Raw genomic sequence first — 16,904 nt, 5'->3', positions numbered from 1 at the left:
CAAACACTTGAAAAACAAGCCTTTGTTTCTAGTGCTAAAAGAAAACTAAAGGAGAAAACATCCCGTATCTGTTCTTGGGAGTTAGTTATAAAGGGCATATGGAGGTCGTGAGGCAAGAGTCTGCAGTTTTCAATTAATGTCACTCGGACCCCATTGGTCACAAAACCTGTTCTCAGTGAATAAAACAGATGTTACGGCTCAGTGGGCCCAAAGAATTTGTATTGAATCTTGCTTGCTTGACTCAGTGGTTTGGAGAATGTTTTTTTTGACATCTCAGTTTGTCAGCATTTCCAAAAAAGTCCCAAACAACTGATTCTAAACCCTTTTTACTTTCCAATCAAATCGAAAGCAAAATTATAGCAACAACAAAAACTTAGAAGAGTACCAGTTACCCATAAGAAAATATGCAATTTTGAAAGCAACTAGTTTATCATTGACTTCACTTTTGCTTAATTTTTATCAATGCATTATATAATCACTCAATTGGATAAATGTCTTCAAATAATATCGATAAATTATTAAATTATATATGTACATATAATGTATATATGTGTGAAAATATTATGTATGTAGATCTTACTCTAGACAATTCTCTTAACCACAGAGCAATTTTGAGATCTTTTGAGTCCTAAGGAGAAAATTTAAATGGGCTGTTTATTCTAGCTCACAGATTTAAATCTAAGGCCTCAAAATACCTCAAAATCTACCACTTTTAATTCATTATACCTTTGTATTCATTTAAACAAATTTACTTTGCATTGCAAAGTGTGTTCTTCATATTTATTTTCAAAGGAAAATATGATTAAAAAAGAAATACCTAGGTGTTTTTGAATAATTGGAAAGTACAGAATATAAGCAGGCAGAAAAGAAAGCACCATAATTTCACCACAGAAAGGTAAATGTTGCTTTATCTTGGAATCTAAAAGAAATTTAGTATCCGAAATCTTGATTAATGGAGCAAGATTTATTTTACTAGTCTTCATCTGTCCTACCGCTCAGCTACACCTAGCATCAGTTCACATGGCTCTGTCACTATTCCCAGCAGCCCAGCCGGCAACCCGTCTGCCTGCTTCTGTCTTGTCTGTCTTTTCTCACACTGCCCCCTGCTCAAATCACTTCACTGGCATCTATTGTTCTTATGTGAAATGACCATCTCCAAAAGGCACCCAGAGGCAGTGTGGTATATCAGATCGATAATCCAAAGACCTCTGAATGACCTTGCAGGGTGGTTCTGAGACTCCAGTGAGAAAAAAGTATTTGAAGATGCCTAGAAATTCTAGTAAGCTGTGACTGTGAATGGTTATTATTTAGATCTTTGAATGCAATGCCAAATGTAACGTGTTTTGGTTTTGATTTTAATTTTAATTTTTGCTTTGTTAAATTTTAGAAAAATACACACATAATTTTCAGAATTATTAGAAACAACGTTAGCCTTTGAGAGGCAACTACAGAGAACAACATTGTAAGTCAGAGAACAACATTGTAAGTCAGAAAACAGAGTTCCAATACTACTGATACTCTGTATGGCCTTAGAATGAGATCTAGTCCTTGCTCCATTGAGAAGTGAAAAGACGCACCAGACACACACACAGATATTGATTTAATATGAGTAGTATTATGAAGAAATTAATCTTTCAACTATTCATGTAAAAAAAAACAATAAAAGTATACCTGTTCTGACCTAGACACATATTTAGATTGGTGCACTAAGAATGACAATTTCTCCATTGCATGGGATAAAGCAAACACCTGCTTATTATGTGGTGCAAGGACTCTTACATTTTGCAAATTATGTCACCAGTGACTGCCAGGTCTCAACTTGACTTCAGTTTTCCAGAGAAAATGAGACACTGAGCAAAGAAAACTTCATTATGAGAAGTGAGACCTGGGGTTTTGATACCCTGGCCAGAGTATAATGGAAATATTCCTGTAAGTGAAAAGCTAATACACTGTTTTATTCATTCTGGACAGCTTGGTCATCAACATATGATATTTTCTCTTACTCCAAACAGAATTATTCTAACGCTTGACTGGATTATTTTAACATGTTAATCTTCGATGACCAAAATGAAAAAGTCAGCATGGAAGAAAAACCTAATGAAGGCATGAAGATTTACCTTTATATCAGTCAGGGTATCACTAGCAAATAGATTAAGACTTAGGTAAGGATAATTTGAGGAAAGTTTAAGAAAGAGACAGTTTATGAAGACTTTAGGAGGAGATTTAGGGAAAACATAAGGGATAGTTGTAACACCCTGTCCATAAAATGTGAGGAGCACAGTTAGCTACTGGGATCTAGAGTGAGTTCTCTAAAGAAGGCAATGTAGAAAGTTCAAGTCAAAGGGCACAGCTTGAATGGACCATCCCAGAGGGAGCCTGCAGAATCGATGACTGACCTCATTCTCTCCTCCCACAGAGCTTTGGTGAGGTGCCCTACTGTCTGAACCCAAATGGGAAACAGGGAGCACGAGAGTCCATGGTTTGTCTAGCCTCCCGAGGAAAGAATAGGGTGGTTCAGGAAGGACAAGGAAAGATGTTCAGCATAGCCTTTATTTGTAGTTTACCCAGCATCTAGCACAAAGGCTGGCACTTAGTAATGTTCCTAAAAATCAGTCCAATAAAAGGATATATGAAGTCAGTGATCTACATTGAACACAGTGGCATAAATCATTTTTTCCTTGTTCCTATTGAGTTTCATGTTTTAGATGGACTACAACACCATGATTTCATGAGTTTGAAAAGTTAGTAATTTTATTCTCCCCATCTAAATTTACATACCCCTTTGTATTTCTCCAGTGGCACTTACAATCTTTTACTTTGTGTGAAAACTACTGAATAGAGAAAACTGTAAGTTTTTTTTGTGCCTGGGGATTCTCTATCTCTCACTCTCGCACTCACTCATACACATCCTCTAGAGTGTATAGCACAGGGCTGTGAAAATACTTTCAACAAAGTTTTGTTGAAAGGTTTGTAATACCATCAGTTCAAATATGAAGGTTATGTCAAATCACTATTTTTAGTTTTCTGTGTTTAATTTTGTAGCATTCATTTGTTCTAAAATTTACTAAGCACGTACTTCCTATCTAGCACTGTACTAAGCACTTAGATTTCAAGGATGAGTAAGGTCCCTGTCCTTGTAGGGCTTAGATTGGACATACAGACTGGCAATCCTGATATGACTCAGTGTGCTAGGGCAGTGTTACAAAATGACACTTCTGGTGGAGAGTGTGGTGGGACAGGGAGAGAAAACCAAGGCAGCAATGTCCTACACACAAACACAGTAGACTGTAGAAGAATGAAATCAAGCTATGTTAGAAAGAGTTTTCTAAAAGCAGGATGCATTTTCTTGCTTCCAACTTGTATTCCTACAATGTAACACTTCATTAATATTCAGAAGGTGCCCTGACCACTGAACTTGCCCAGTAACTGGGGCAGAGTAAGAAGAAACTGGGAAGCAAAGGAAGAAAACAGAAATTTGCAGATGGAGTTCGTGGCAGAAACAGAAAAAAATAACTTAAAAGATGATCTTCTGAACAAAAGGGAGACTTAGTCATAGTAAAATGAAAAGTAGGAAGGATACAGTGAAACCAGTTATTCAGAACTAAGGAGAGGAAAGCATGAGATGAAGCAAGTAATAATGATAGATTTTGATCACTTTGCGGATTAAAGTCAGTGTGAAATCATAGGAAAGACGCTGTCTTTGTCACTTATCTACATGACTTAGAAATTTCTTAATCTATTTGCGACTCAACTTCTTTACCTGAGAAGTATGGACTATTGGGGAAATAGCCTGGTGGTAGACAGCTGGCTTGGACCATGCACAGTGTTGCTCAGCATTCCTGTAACCTTATCTAACACTGGCCACTTCTCCTTCGGGAAAGCATTCAATGTGCTCAGATCCATATCGCATCGCCACTCCTATTAGCTATCTGTGCACAGCTCTCTGACTGCACTGAAGAACCTCATCCAGCTTTGAATGTCACCAGACTGACTGCAACACTGAAAGAGAGAAACCCCATGAATTCTACTCTATTTTTCCACTTGGGCTTCCAAGAAACATTATCCTCTCATCTTGGAAGGCAATGCTACCTAGCAGTATTCTACCATTCCCAGGGGTAAGACAGTGGCATTGATTTGTTGCCAGGAATTCTGGATCTCTGGTTGTCTCTGAAGGGCTTGTCGGCTAAAGTGAGACACTATTTCTGACTGCTTTCAAATCAGTACTAAACTGAAGATGGTCAAGTGAGTTTTAATATTACTCCCTCACATAAGCTGAAGACATTCCTGAGCATTTTCTTCCATAGGTAGCATCCAGTTGAAGTTTGAGCTGTATGTAGACCTTGGCCCCAAAGCTCATTTCTCTATTTTCATGCCAGTTCTTCTGCCACCTAGATATCATTAAGTTCTATGTTTCTGATCACAAGATACCGTTTCCACAGTGAGCCGTTTCCAAGAAGAGTTTCTTTTCTACCTGCAGACATATTTTCTATCGTTTGAGGAACATAATTAGAAATAATGAATGCTTTTGCTTGATATATAATTAATGAATTGAAGTATAATACTAGATGTCAAAATGTGAATCAGTAGCTCTCTGATTTCCATTTCAAATTAAAATACATTATACTTCACTTTAGCAGAAAACATGTTATTAAAATGACCAAAAGATATGACTTAAGTTTTAAACAACTTTAAATAACCAGGGATTCTAAGATATCACTCCTAAAAAGTTAAAAAGAAGACAAATTATAGAATTAAAAAATAATCTCATATATTTTATTTTTTATAGCCATTAAGTATATATTTTTTCTCTGTAAGCCAATTGAAAATTAGACATAAAATACCCCTTTAGTGTGTAAACGTTTTGAGATCTGGGTTCCTCCAGCTGTAATAAAATCTCAGATAAGGCAACAATATGACATAGGATAGCTCAGCAATGAATCATTCTGTGCCTCATTCCAAATTGTGTTATCCATCGGAAAAAACTCTACTTAATATGTTTTAGTTTTATACATTTCCTATCTACTACTGTATGAAATATTCAAAGAGCCTTTAGTATAATGAAATCGCTGCCAGGAAAGCTTTTTTTATGATGGATATTTTAATTAAGATGCAAGAAATGGATTTTGTACCAGCATCTAAAACTATAACTAACACATTCTTGATAAACAACAAAAAGTATAATTTTCAAGCTACCCACCCAATTAAGACTATTGACCAACTTTAAAAGGAATATGAGATAACTATTATAAATATTAAAATAATTTATACTCATATTACATAAGACTTACTACATATTTCTTTATATTTTAATGACATTGGGAAACCTAGGTACTTTTAATTATATCTTTTGATCAAAATTAGGTACTGATGTGGTGAATTTTATTTTAAAAGCAAAATAAACTTTTTTTCCTAATGTAAATATACTATGAATATGTTTGACGTACTGAGCTTTTGAAATTAGGAGTGCAAGCATATACTTTCTTGGACAGTTTGTTCATTCAGAACACCTTTCTCTTTCTACCTCCTCATGACCTAGTTTACCCACTGATCCTCTGCCTTCTCAGACCCAAACTCCCCCTCTTCTTACATGACCTTTGTTACATCACGTCTCCCTTTTCAGTCAAGTGTTATAGCAGGATGTTCCAACTGCAGCACTGTTGTCATTTGTAGCCAGATAAACGTTTGTCCTCAGGAGCTGTCCTGTACACTGTACAGCATTTAGCAGCTTCCCTAGTCCGACTCACTAGAAGCCAGTGACACAGCTGCCACTCCCAGATGTGAGGACAAAAGCCCCTATGACATTGCCAAATGTCCCTGGGTGGGTACAATGCCCCTGCCTGGGAACCGCTCGTTGGGCAATGAGTGCATGTAACTTCATGTTCACTTCTGAATATAGGCCTCGTTGTAGGGGACAGTTTTCATTTTTACTTATATCTCTATTTTATATATTTTTATCGATTGATTTGAGAGAGAGGGAATGAAAGAGAAACATTGATTTGTTTTTCCACCTATTTATGTATTCATTGGTTGATTCTTGCACGTGTGCTGGCTGACCAGGTGTCAAACTCACAACCTTGGCATACGAGGATGATTCTCCAACCATCTGAGAAACCCAGCCAGGGCCTGGGACTTTTTTCAGAGGTGATGCTCAGTAAATACTAGTTAAGAGAATGCAAAGTAAGATGGTGTTTTATTACTGTAGTGTGTTGCTAAAATAATAAACATGGTACGCATAAATTGAACTCAGTTTCTTTTTTTTAAAATTTTGTCTCATTCTTTTTTTTTAAAAGATTTTATTTATTTATCTTTAGAGGGGAAGGGAAGGAGAGAGGGAGAGAAATATCAATGTATGGTTGCCTCTCATGCGTCCCCTGCTGGGAGTTGGCCTGCAGGGAACTGGCCTGCAACCCAGGCATGTGCCCTGACTGAGAATCGAACCGCGATCGTCTGAGTTGCAGGCCCGCACTCAATCCACTGAGCTACACCAGCCAGGGCTGAACTCAGTTTCATTTAAGAACTTAAGCTTCTACATCCATTTTGGACTTTTTTATGCTCCAATAATTTGAATAGAAAGAGGAGAGGAGATAGTGTTTTCCATATTGAGAGATCCAATTGGCACATAAATTTCTAATGGGAATCAATCCCTTGTAGTTTTTTTCTTTTTTTTCAACTACTAGAAAAAGATGACAAAAAGGGAACCCTTTTGAACCACTGACGGGAATATTGATTGGTGCAGCCACTGTGAAAGCAGAATGTAGTCATCTCAAAAAGCTAAAGATAGATCTGCCTTATGACCCAGTGATTCCTCTTTTGGGAATTATCTGAAGAAACCCAAAACACGAATTTGAAAGAACAGAAGCACTCCTATTTTCATTGTATCATTGTTTACAATTACCAAGATTTGGTAGCAGCCTAAGTGTCCATCAGTAGATGAGTGAACAACTATGGGACATTTACACAATGAAATACTACTTGGCTACATAAAAGGAGGAAATCTTACCCTTTGTGACAGCAGGATATACCTATAGAGCATTATGCTAACTCAAATAAGTCGGTCAGAGAAAGAAAAGTATGATATATTTTACCCATATGTGAACTCTAATGAACAAACTGAACTAACAAGCAAAATAGAGGCAGGCTCATAGATATAGAGCAGGCTGACAGCTCAGGGTCAGGGGTTAGGGGGTGGAGGGAGTGAGTGAAAAAAAAAGGACTCATGGTCATGGACAACATTGTGGTAACTGTGGTAGGGGGTGGGATGGGTGGAGGTGGAAGAGTATATAAGGGGCATAAAAAGTAATGGAAGCCCTGGCTGCTGTAGCTCAGTGGATCGAGTGCAGGAATGTGAACCAAAGGGTTGCCAGTTCAATTGCTAGGCAGGGCACACGTCTGCATTGCAGGCTAGGTCCCCAGTTGGGGGTGCATGAGAGGCAATCACACATTGATGTTTCTCTCCCTCTCTCCTTTCCTCCCCTTCTTTCTAAAAATAAATAAATAAAATCTTTTAAAAAAAGGTAATGGGGATGTCCAGCCAAGATGGAGGCATAGGTGAAAAAACTGTACCTTATCACACAACAAAATTTAAGGATAACAAAGATCTAGACACAAAAACACACCAAAACAAACAGAAAATTGAACTGTACCGAAGTCCGACAACAACAAACCATTCATCCAGACCAGTAGGAGGGGGGGAGTCATGGCTGGTGGAGAGGGGGCATGGCAGGAAAAAGCAGTGGCTGCCGGACTGACCCAGGCACTCAGGTGGCAGTTGGCAGATCAGGCATGGGGTGGCAACAGGCGGACCTAGTGAGGGCGCAAGGTGGCTGGCTGACCATGGTCACACATTCACATGCAGATAAACCAGGCAAAGGTGTGAGCAGTGAGACAGACAGAGCAACCCAGGGACCCAGGGATGGGAATTAAAGCCTAAAAGCACCGATTAGAAAAACTTTTGGGGGTTGAGGTGCTGGGAGAGGCTCTCAGCCTCACAGGAGAGTTTGTTGGGGAGACCCACAGGGTCCTAGAATGTAAACAAGTCCACCTACTGGGGAACCAGCAACAGAAGGGCCCAATTTGCTTCTGGGAAGAGGCAGAAGGGACTGAAATCTGAGAGAGAGTGGAACAAATGCAATTGTTCCCTCTTGGGCCCTGCCCCCACATACAACATCACAACCCACTGACTGGGTCACCCTGCCCTGATGAACACCTAAGGCTCCGCCCCTCATACTTAACAGGTGCAAACAGACCAAAACATTATGGCTCAAGAAGAACAGGTCAAAGTCCCAGAGCCAATACTTCTAAGTGACAAAGAGGTAGCCAACCTATCAGATGCACAGTTCAAAGCACTGGTGATCAGGATGCTCACAGAACTGGTTGATTTTAGTCACAAATTAGATGAAAAAATGAAGGCTACACTAAGTGAAATGAAGGAAAATGCACAGGGAAACAATAGTGATGGAAAGGAAACTGGGACTCAAATCAATGGAGTGGACCAGAAGGAAGAAAGAAACAACGAAATAGAAAAGAATGAAGAAATAAGAATTCAAAAAAATGAGGAGAGGCTTAGGAACCTCCAGGACATCTTTAAACATTCCAACATCCGAATTATAGGGGTACCAGAAGGGGAAGAGGAACAGCCATGAGTGGAAAACGTATTTGAACAAATAATAAAGAAGAACTTCCCCAATCTGGCAAAGGAAATAGACTTCCAGGAAGTCCAGGAAGCTCAGAAAGTCCCAAAGAAGTTGGACCCAGGGAGAAATGCACCAAGGCACATCATAATTACATTACCAAAGATTAAAATGAAGGAGAGAATCCTAGAAGCAGCAAGAGATAAGGGGATAGTCACCTACAAAGGAGTTCCCATCAGACTGTCAGCTGATTTCTCAAAAGAGACCTTGCAGGCAAGAAGGGGCTGGAAAGAAGTATTCCAAGTCATGAAATCCAAAGACCTATATCCAAGATTGCTCTATCCAGCAAAGCTTTCATTAAGAATGGAAGGGCAGATAAAACATTTCTCAGATAAGGTCAAGTTAAAGGCATTCATCATCACCAAACCCTTATTATATGAAATGTTAAAGGGACTTATCTAAGAAAAAGAAGATAAAAAATATGAACAATGAAAGGACAGCAAACTCACAGTTATCAACAACCACACCTAAAACAGAAGCAAACTAAGAGGACAGCTAGATCAGGAGCAAAGCCACAGAAATGGAGATCACATGGAAGGTTAGCAACAGGGGAGTGGGAGGAAGAGAAGGGGGAGAATATATAGAGAATAAATAGCATAGATGGTGGGGAGAAAATATGGGGGAGGGCAAGAATAGTATGGGAAATGTAGAAGCTAAAGAACTTGTGACACATGGACATGAACTAAAGTGGGGGAATGTGGGTGGGAGGGGATGTGCAGGGTAGAGGGAAATGAAGGGGGAGATAAAAAAACTATAATGGCATAATCAATAAAATATATTTAAAAATAAAAAATAAGTCTTTCTCACAGATACCTAAAATAAAAAGGTAATGGAAAAATACAAAAAAATAAATTAAAAAAACATTAATATCTATTCAAAAAGAGAAGAAAGTATAAAAGCAAGGTGAGAAGTAGCAAATATAAAATGAATGAATAGTGAATGAATAAATAAATAAATAAATGGAGAAGAAAGAGTGAGCAAGATGCAGCAGGTGTTTCTATATTTATGACCCACTTTTAAAATGGGTTTATAAGTATGAACTGAAAAAGCTGAATTCAACTAAAAATATTTTTAAAGGAAAGTATACCTTTCATTTTAAAAATAGCAAAAAATTACAACAGTAGTTGGTTTAAAAAATTCAATATTATAGTTCATTTTCTAACACAGAGATACAAGGGAGAAAGCAGAATAAAGAGATGAAAAATAAAATATAAATGAAAGGTAGAGCAAAACATGAAATATGGAAAATTTTATGAGAATAAAAGAAGTAAAATATGAATGCTTTAAAAAGCACACTTTGATTTCTAATGGATGCCAAAGTCTTTTATACAACACGGAGATCCATTAAATAAGACTTAACTAATAATTTAACGTAGTTTTAAAAATTTATTTCCCTGTAGAGTATGAGTTAGAAATTATGAGAACTAAAGCTACTTTGTTTTACTGATCATGAGGTAAATGAAAACATGTAAATTTTTTCCAAATAATGTTTACTTATTTATAGGTTGAATTTCACTTACTTTTGTATTTCTGACTTGAGAAATCATGGGGGAAAGTTCAAGTCGTGGAGAAAGACTCATTCAGAGTATTTTCCTTTCATACTTGTCATCAAGAAGATGTGTGTACAATGGTTAAGAGCAATGAATCTAGAGATCTAGACCAGCTGAATTAAAATCTGGCTCCCCACTTTCTAGTGGTGTGACCCTGGATTTGGGTTCCCCAGAAGCAGATCTGAAACACGCATTTGAGGGTACATGGTCTCTCTGGAAAGGGATCCCAGGACCCACTGATAAGGGACTGAGGAGGTGAGAAAAGGTGAGGAAGCCAAAAAGCAATATGGCATCAAGCCAGCCTCTCAGGGAGAACTGAGCTCCAAGTAGAAGGGAACTCAGGAGTCTCTGCAAAACACACCTCAGAGTTGTCCCAACCAAATTGGAAGCTGAATTTTAGCCTTTGGTTTTTTAATCTGCCAATTTCTTTCGCTGGTGAGGGCTGCTCCCTGGGGTACGAACATCATGCCACCCCAGTGTATCCAGTGGCGTGTGCTCCTGGGGCCCCTCAGACAGAAGGTGGAGGGTCTGCAGTGCGCAGCACTCGCTTTTACCTCAATTACTTCAAATGTTGTATTTGAAAGTTACCATTACACCAGTATGGTCTTCCTAAATAAAATTAATGAAATATAAGTCTTTAGATGAACAAACACTAAATATGATAAATATTAGAATAAATATTCACTCATGGGTACTTGGAACTGTGCTAAGTGCTTGAAAATTATTTGTATAACTGTAACAATATTTACACTGGATTTGGACGCTTCATGCTACCAGGATATCAGGTGTAAAAAGGGAATAACTGATCCTACTGTTGACTGGACATGCTCATCTGCAGGGTGAATACCAAAGGAATGCAGAGATTAGAACCCAAGTTCATCTATTGCAACATGTCAAATGTCCATAAAAGAGTATAGAAACCTATATAAAGAAGACCCTCGAGAATTCAACTTTTTATGTTTCTAAGTCAATGACCCTGGAAACTGAGGTCCCTTTGAAGCTAAAGGGAACATGATCTGAACAGGGGCATTTGGAAGTCATAAGTATAAACCATGACTTAAGGGTCAGTTATGAAAATAAAGATTGTATCCTCTACTATATTTTATTTTCAGTTGTGCCATAAATAATTCTAATATTCAGCAAATATTTATCTTCTCTTTCCTATTCCTTACTCTTATATAAAGGATGAGATGTTGTTGACCAACTTTATTATTCAATCTATGGTAATAAGTATTGAAATAGGACTGTGATAGAAGAGAGAGTATGAATATAAACTCAGAAACTGCACCCATTAATTTATGAAACTGGCTTGCCTCCATTTTTGATTAAACAATGGTTATGTTTGTTAGGCAATAGTATTCCACCCTCCAACCTCCCCCAGTTTGGAAATACAAACATGTTTGAGCAGTGGAGAACTGAAGAGAGGTGGCAGGTGACAGTGGAGAATCTCACATCTTCACCAAAGATGTGGAAAGAATGTTGGCATTTTCTATGGCCCAAGTGGACCCCACAGGAGGAAATTGGGCCTCAGCCTTCTTGCTGGAACCCAATTCCAGAGGGTGGGCCACTAGGAGCAGATATTCAAGGAGCAAGGAGCTACAGTATGTGCTGTGTGAGATAGTCACTGAGGGGTCCCTCAAGGGAGCTGAAATAAGTTCTCACCACCAAGGAGCTGAACAAATACAATGGTTCCTAACACTGGACCCCCTCAGAAAGCCAACATTTGGATGCAACCACACAGAGAACAATGAAGATATCTCCCTCCTCCCCTTCAGTTTCTGCCCCCAAAACTGCTATAGCAGAAAGAGCTCTAGAAGAGGGGAGAGGTAGGAAGCAAAGGGCACATCAGGTTCTTTATACTGATCATGCCTGGTTGGGGACTGTTGCAGGGTTGGTGAGGTAGGTAGGGATTAGTTTCCATAGAGCATGGCTGAAGGTCTCTATTGGACAGAATGCAAAGCTGTTTCATATCTATGTCTTGCCAATTTCAATCATGCCAAAAAAAAAAGCATATTCAACAGAGCCAGAAGAGGAGAGTAAAAAAAAAGGAAGACCAAGTCTGAAATAAAGTTATGTTAAATCAAGTGGTTACTGGGATTGCAGATCTTTTTATCTGCCACCATGTGTTTTTAATGTTGCCATACAATATGTACTATAAAAATTAAATGCATGTGCAACTTCCATGTGCCAAAATTGATATACATATGTAGTTTTGTGGTGCGAATCTATGCTAAAACATGGGCTGTATGCATGTTTGTGTATATATAAATGTATACCTATGAAAGCAAAACAAAAATTTTATATACTTACATTACCTGAGAATAAAGCTACAACACTATATGATGTGTTAGAATTGAACTGATATTTATGAAGTTTGGAAAACTTTGAAAGATCAGGGATTTAGGAAGTAATGTTCTGAATATTTCTGTATTTCTTGATAACCCCTCATGAGTTCAGCTTATTTCTCCTTTCTGGAACCATCCCAAGATGTAAGCTGGGTTTGCATATTATATTTTAAAAACTATGTGTAGCACTTAATTGGGCTGGGGTGGGGGGAAAAGGCAGAAAACTGTACTTAAACAACAAAATAAATAAATAAATAAACAAACAAATCAATAATAAAGTGGTATAGATCAATTAAAAAAAGGAAGCACAAAGTGTTAAAGGTAGGTCAAGCACTTACATAGCACTTACCTTGGTATCATATTTGATGTAGTTAAAAAAGTTAAATATCCATGAAGAAACACAAATACCTAAGTCTCAAACATTTTCTTCACAGGAAAAATAGGAAAAATAATCCTTATTCTTTCTTTTCTGAAGCTTTCTCATGAATGAAGACCATATCCTCCTATTTATATTTATGATTTCTGTGCTTTGATTTATTATGTTTTAGAGTTTGAGCCTGCACTTGGCTCTTTTTGACTCCTACTGACATTTTCAATAATCTCTCAGAAATGGCAAATCATAAATACATATAATTACCAAATTATAACAAATCACAAAGCAACCTTAGAGAGAGGTTATTTAACAGTGGTGTCCTAGAAGCTTATGAGGTGGGAATGTTGTCCTGTGAAACAGACCTGGGCTTCAAATAAAATGCTTTTTGGCTCACTTCAAAGTAGAACTTAAAATTTTTTCTCATATAAAATTAGAAGCAAATGAGATTTCCCTTGAAAAAACCCCAAAGCTGGAGATTTTACATTTGAAATCAGGATTTGGGGAATTATTACCATTTTTTGGTAAGTTACCAAGACAAGCAAACAATAAATCTTTTGCACTAAATTGAAAAGAATATCATAGTCATGGATATTCAAAACTAGGTCTTGCTATATTTTATGAATTTACAATCACCAATGAGAGTCACCCATTCTGTACAGGTTTAATGTTAAGCATCCCTTAGTGTTATTGAAATTATTTATAAAATTAAAATTTATGAATGCTAAAAGTAGATAATTTTTTTGTTAAACATACCTTCCCTTATTACTTTAATGTATAATAGTAAAAATAATAAATATAATTTACAATAATTATGTTGAATTTTAGTCAGGTGTTCAGTTTATTATCACATCCAACGTGTTACTTACTCTGCGAGGTCTGAGTGTCTATGAACTTCTTTATCAAGGCATCAGTTGTTTGGGTATAAAGACTAAGAGCATATCTCAGAGATTGAAGATCTGGGCTTTTCTCCAAGAAATTCTTTTTGAGGCCATTTCCTCCCGCATGAAAGTATTGCTAAAAGGAAAATAAATAATGTAAGCAGAGGCATTTGGAAGTAACACTGGGGGATGGGTTTTATTGCTGTAATAGTAAAGCTCAAATGGAATAACACAGTATGGTTGATGTAAGGTTGGTACAAAGAAAGTGCTACCACACGCCCATTGCTAAGTCATCCCCATCTAGTTCAAGTTCCCTCAATATCTCCGAAATGATGCTCTGCACCATGGACCGGAGATTTTGGGGGCTTAAGACTTTTCTTCTAATTTAAAATTTTAGTTAAGCATATGAGATTATGAAGATGCAGTGGTCGGCATCCTTTGGAACGACACATTTAGATAATAGTGAACTTGGTTATTGACTTCTGTTTCTAAAGGATGAGAAAAATGTTTATGGTTAGCAAAATTTCACAAGGAAGGGAATTGATGTTTCCAGTCACTCGTTTGTGATTCAAGGCCAGATCCCTGCCAGTCCAACTTCCCCATCCTGTGATCACACAGCGGTGCAGACAGGGACCAACCTAAAATCGGAGAGTGGCCCTTAGAAAGTCAGCATCCCCTGAACCTTGTGTTTGATAAATGTGATATATCACATGGGTTTTATTTTTTGCTAATGTCAATCAACAAACTCAAAACATTACAATAGTTATAGGTAAGATTATAGAGAAGATATTAACTCTTTGAAAATAAATAAGGTCATTGAAGAATGCTAGCATTTTACATGCTGCAAGAATTATGCATGACACCCCTTTGGAAAGTAGAATATGTAGAGATACGTGATAGAACAAAAAATGTTTTCTCCCCCAATCATTTATAGATGATACTATATTTATACTACTGGTAACATTCTGTTAATGTTAGGTAAACGGTGCTCCCACTCCCTCTCTACACCAACAATGCTAAACACTCATTGTGACATGGCTCTCTATGACCCATGAGCCCACAAAATAACATATTTTTAAAAAGCTCATCAAAAATTTTTGATACATGCTCTTAAGTGCATATGTGTCATTGCTCTATTCTACTCCTTTAAAAATTATGAGCTAAAATAGTTGAATGAACCAAGAAATCGTAATTACCTCAATTTTTTCCCTTGTTCAAGGGGAGATGTAGAAAAATATCCTTCACGCTTGTAGGCATCTGAGTACACTTTTAAATAGTATAATGTAGGGAAGATTCAGGGCAATGGGGATCTAATCAGAAGAAAGATCGCTCCAATTACAGACACCCTCTCCAAGGGGAAGAAACTGGCCACTTAAACTCTGGGTGGGCTGGGATGGGAGTAAAAGACAGAAAACTGTACTTGAACCAACAATTTTAAAAAAAGTTAAAAAAATATATACTACCCATAAAGGGGGTCCAGTTGTTACCCAGCTAACAAAATGTCTCAAAACAATAACTGAATAATTTTCTTCTCCATTAAAAAAAAGAAAAATGGAAAAAGCCTTTTCTTATTTTTTCTTAAAAAAGACATATAGTACTTGAAATTGCTTTACACTTTGATCTTCTTGTAAAAATGTTAAAATATTTTCACAAGCAGAAAGTATTTATTGAGGACTATGAGTCCAGAATTATTTCAGGTATGTGGGTAAGTGAAAAAATTATAGCCATCTTTTTCTTCATGAAACATGATATAATATTTAAGGCGGAAAAATATTAAATAGATGTACTGAGAGGGAAAGGTTTAGCTTGGTATTGACATTTCTCCTAGAGGTGTGGTGGGTGCTCTCTGGAAGTCTGTTTACATAAGAGCCCAGGAGCCCTCAGATGCAATAACCTACCCTAACAGGAAAGAGAGTGCGGTGAGTTAAATCAAAAATAGGCAGGATCTCTGAGAGAAACACATTTTCTTTCTCAGTGTTTCTCATACAAGTTCCAATCTTAGGACACCTAAGCATAAGTGCGAGAGGATTATAATAAAAAGCAGTACAAGAAAATAAGCAGCAGCTACAATGATATTTTGCCATCTCTCGGGACTAAGGAGAGTTGTCCGGGATGACTGTGACTTTGAAATGGGCAAAAAAGATTAGTGGGTTATCCTTGCTTTCCATTGTCTTTAAGCTATTTTAAGCTCTGTAAATTGTGGGAAATGGGTAATAATGTAAATGGCACTCATCCATATCAAAGCAAATTCATTATTTCTGGTAGGATAAGACTGATTATTGTTCTGTGGGTAGATCTGTTTTGCCCATATATGGAAATTCACTTCAGATTTCTTTATTGCTTATCCTCATGTGCGGTTCTTGACATTCTCCTGTGAGCCAGTTGTAAGAGCTTACTGGTTCTATCATAAATATATGAGGTAAGTAATATCTTGGCCTGTTTAATAATGGCATAGATGTCACAATTATACTATGCCCTCTTTTTAAAAGTGTCCCTTAATAGTGTACATAGAGTAGCACGGGTGACAGCATTCACGAGGGCAGCCAAAAATTTCGCCATCTGATTTGTGAGAACATGGCCATGGGCCCACGGCTCACCCCACAGCATCAGTGTCAGGGTGTGCCTTCCTGCCTGTTCTCTCTCCCTCTGCCCCCTTAACAAATACTTCTTAAAGCTACACTATGAGCCAGACCTTGTGCTGGCTGCCAAAAATATGAAGCTAGAGAGGTCCAGAGGTTGCTGTCAGAGGGATTATAATCTACTAGGAAATGTAACCAAAATGCCAACGTGACTTCAATAATATGTTGCAGGTGTAAGAAAAATAACTGAAATACAGACAATGGGGAGGCAAACAATTCTACTGGGGAAGGAATCAGTAGAGGTTTCTAAAGAGGTGACATCTTTGATGCCTATCATTTTATCAGCATCGCCATTTTAAACTTCAGCAGTGCCTAGCTAAGTCACTATAACTGGACTAGAGAAAGAAGACAATCCCCCTGGGTAACCAACGACACTTAAGAAGAATTGAGGTACTTAAAATTCTCAGAATATGCCTCTTTGATATAGTT

The 16,904-nt window shown here is 37.5% G+C and overlaps 1 protein-coding gene across 1 annotated transcript in view; it reads right to left on the bottom strand.

Annotated features, from left to right (window-relative positions):
* Positions 1 to 16,904, bottom strand: part of UNC13C (unc-13 homolog C) — a 511,573-nt gene that overhangs the window by 40,818 nt on the left and 453,851 nt on the right. Inside the window, exon 29 of the mRNA XM_037053932.1 lies at positions 13,825 to 13,972. Coding sequence (XP_036909827.1) covers positions 13,825 to 13,972 — 148 coding nt within the window. The remainder of the gene's footprint in view (positions 1 to 13,824; positions 13,973 to 16,904) is intronic.

This window comes from Sturnira hondurensis, unplaced genomic scaffold, assembly GCF_014824575.4.
Source record: "Sturnira hondurensis isolate 20B ecotype Veracruz unplaced genomic scaffold, ASM1482457v3 Scaffold0008196, whole genome shotgun sequence".
Classification (NCBI taxonomy): Eukaryota; Metazoa; Chordata; class Mammalia; order Chiroptera; family Phyllostomidae; genus Sturnira; species Sturnira hondurensis.
Note: the sequence above shows the minus strand (reverse complement) of the source record. Positions and strands in the feature narration are given on the sequence as shown.